A 3541-nucleotide genomic window follows, 5' to 3' on the forward strand; every position below is an offset into this window, starting at 1 on the left:
TTGTGTGTGTGTGTGTGTGTGTGTGTGTGTGTGTGTGTGTGTGTTCATGTGTGTCTGTACAGACTTCAACAAAAGTTAAGGACCACCTTGACAGACAGCACTGAATTTTTTTTTATCTGAAAAAAGGCAGCAAGGAATGTTTGAAAATATTTTGCTGTGAAAGTGTTAATGGGTTACCCATGCGTACTGCAAAGCTTCCTAAAGGTGCAAAACCACCACGTGCAGCACGGAAATCCGGGGGGAATTTAAGCCAAATCTGCTGTTTATTATCAACTTGTGTGCGACACCACAGACATTCCTCAGTTAAAATTTCTGGTGCACGTGATAAACGGACGTACAGTCTCGAACTGTACTCACTTTGGCGGCAAAATAAGCCGCCGTTTGTGCAACATCCAGTATCGCATAAACATGCCACTTAGACGAAAACTGAGAAACTTTATCGTGCCAGCGCTACGGCATGGCTTCAGGATGGAGTTGGAGCCCGGGAAGTTGCCAGAAGCCTTGCAGTGTCACACAGTCATTGTCCGCCTTAGGCTGCGCCTCAAGAACGCCCTCGTGTAGGTCGACCCAAGAAGACCAAGAGTGTTTGCAAGTGGTCCTTAACTTATGTTGAAGTCTGTATGTGTCTGTCTGTGTATATGCGTGAACCAAAAACACCATAATATCCGTCTCCTATCCTTTTCTATGATTGGAAAACATGTCAAAAAACGTCCGCCTGAAGTTGGAGCTCATCGTGAGGTAGATGAAGAAGTTGACCGAGGCATTGACAAGATCTACTAGAAACATAAGGTACGCGGTGAGCACGAAGCTGTTGTGGTACCTTTTGAGAAAGTAGAACTCGGGGATCATCAGTTTGGCCACATACTGCGCTACCAGAGGCACAAAGTTGACAATGTACACCAAAATAACCACGAGGAGCATGCGAATCACCTGTCTATCACGCACTGACATCTGCAGCGGCAAATCCTTGCCCCTTCCGGAAGCGCCCGCGTCGCCATGTTGGCTTTTAATCCGGAAGTCGGAAGCGCGTCGCAGATGGTAATAAATAATGACGGTGCAGACGACCATGATAGAGAAACTGATGACTGGATTCAGGATGCCGATGATGTTGTAGTATGTAACAACATGGACGCCGTTTTCGTAGTAGAAGTCGTTGTAGCTGTAGACTGCAATGGTTCTCCCAAAATACTCCGAGCTACAGACCCAGTCGATGCGATAGATGAAGAGCATGATGACAAACGAGCCGAACACTCCAACCGATATTGCTAGCATCATTAAAAAAGTAAGTTTTGGAGTTACGATGGTTTTCACTTTGAATGGCATACTGACGCACAAGCATCGCTCCACCGCCACGTAAGCAGCCATTGCGTAGGAAGTGTAGCCAATCAAACGCTGCAGGTTTTGCAGATTGGGCGTACTGAGATTTTTCCAGATAAAACCGGTAAAAGGAGAAAATAAACTTATTAAACCGTGCAGGCGAAACGCGGCTCCGCAGAGGCACTTGGCGAGATCCCATAATGCAATGGCAGCCAGACTGACGTTGACGCTATCCTGAAACCCCTGGCGGTAGAAGACTGCAAGGTCAAGGACGTTTGTGACGACCCCCGTACAGGCGACCACGTTGGAGAAGACTAGGTCAAGGACGATCTCGAGCATGCGCAGCGCGCTGTTGGACACCAGGACTGCTGGGGGCTGGAACGTGTCCAACTCTTGTGAGCAGAAGTTCCTGGCAGAGGTGAAGTTTTCCATCACGACCAATCTTCCTCAAGAGTGGAAGCAAATTGAAACGGGGAATAGATCTAGATTAATTTAATGTAAAAAGTTTACACCCAGTGCATACCGCCAATCGAATCAATTGGATAGAGTCGGGGTCAGCCATATTTTCCTTTTTCTATTGAAAAAAATGTATTTATTGATGAAAATCTATCTAGATCTATGTATTCATTTATTATCTGTTTTGTTTTTGTTTGTTTTGGAGTTGCTTTTTTTGGAGGGCTACCATTATATCACAATATGATCTAACCATCAAAAGTTTAATTTGGCTGTTTTTGGAGGATTAGATCAAATCGTGCAAAAATTGCAGCTGTTGTTCAATGAGGGAGAATTCTGGGTGGCCCCGACTGTATCAAAGGAATCACATATGTATCAAATGTATAGTCAATATGCATTTGGTATAACAGAATTATGTAAAGTGAATGAAGTGTAGACCTATCTTCATTGTTGGTTAACTTTAATTTGTCATAAACCTATTCTCTCTTTTGCTACAGCCAGTTTAGTGTAAAGTATATAAACGTTGTCATTTTCAGCATTAAAAAGATAGATTTTAAGCTAATAAACATGTATTGCACTGCCCACCAAAGTTTAAGAAAAAAGTGAAGACGCTACCGTGATCTGATAATACGAATTTTTCTCAAAATCAGGGTTCCGAGATAATCGCGATTTAGTGTTTCTTGCTAATTAACCAAACAAATTGCAATGTTGTTATTGTTTGACTATCCCACATGAAGATATATCTCATTTACCATGACCAAACCAGTGTTAATCGAATTTGAGATAAAGACAAACAAAGCAATAAGAAGAATGCGTTTTATCAGATCACCCCTGTAGAAATGCGATTTATTTTCAACGCATTAGGCTAATCCCAGAATGATCTGATGAAACACATTTTTTCTTCGTCTCGTTAATCATTCTTGAACATACGGACCGAAAGGCGAAGTTGGGACCTGCCAGGAGGCTAAAGTTGGATTACAGGGGAGCGGATATTTCTGAACAATGAGGAAGACCAGAAAAACCAATAATGCAGTATCTTTCACCCTTCTCTCTAGGAAGAAAACCGATCTCAGACAAAAGGAATAGACTCAGGGAGTCTGAATAGAATTCATCGCTCTCGCCATCTCATATTTCAATCACTGTGTGATGTGTTTAAAAGAAATCAATTCAGTTAAGAGAAGCAGCACATCGACACAATAATGGTCATTCAGAGTTGGGGAAAAGTAAGACAGGCACACAGAAAGGAAAGAGGCAAAGTAAAGTTGTTGGTCTTTCCAGTGGCGCCCTCCAACCACCTTCGATTTATTATTCATCACGATTGTTGTTGTTTTTGTTGTTGCGTGGGCTTGTTTTATTTTAGTAAGGTTTAAAGGCGCACAAGGGGTGGATGTCAGCAGAGAAATCCAAACGGGGAATCAGGCTTACTCTGCTCACCTCTCTAGCCTCTACAGCACAAAGTCTGCTTTAACTATTAAGGCACCCCGGAAATAGCAGTTGCCAAGAGAGTGACAAAAATACGAAAGAAGTAGAGGTAACATGGCGATAGTAAGGATGAGGAAAGGAAATGCAGCAGTTCACACGTTTAAAGTCAATAACCTCTTTCCGGTTTAATTTTCTTTTAATTTTTCAAAAAAGTGTTGTTTTTTTAAAAACATAATTAATAAATACATGTACTTACTTTCTCTTCCTACTGTTGAAAATTCACCCTCGTGAAAGCGTCGTCTACCCGTTTGCCATCCGTAAATTTAGGGATTTTGTTTTTACTTTTCAA

The 3541-nt window shown here is 42.2% G+C and overlaps 1 protein-coding gene across 1 annotated transcript; it reads right to left on the bottom strand.

Moving 5' to 3' along the window:
- Window positions 1–672: 672 nt before the first annotated feature.
- Window positions 673–1749, bottom strand: LOC101852508 (probable G-protein coupled receptor frpr-1). Its single transcript, XM_005108587.1, has one exon. It carries the CDS (start codon window positions 1747–1749, stop codon window positions 673–675), a length of 1077 nt encoding a protein of 358 aa, XP_005108644.1.
- Between the last annotated feature and the right edge of the window lie 1792 nt (window positions 1750–3541).

This window comes from Aplysia californica, unplaced genomic scaffold (genome assembly GCF_000002075.1).
Source record: "Aplysia californica isolate F4 #8 unplaced genomic scaffold, AplCal3.0 scaffold00701, whole genome shotgun sequence".
NCBI lineage: Eukaryota > Metazoa > Mollusca > Gastropoda > Aplysiida > Aplysiidae > Aplysia > Aplysia californica.

Bases quoted from the DNA above. Each gene is read 5' to 3' on its own strand.
- LOC101852508 (XM_005108587.1), bottom strand. From the start codon at position 1,749: ATGGAAAACTTCACCTCTGCCAGGAACTTCTGCTCACAAGAGTTGGAC.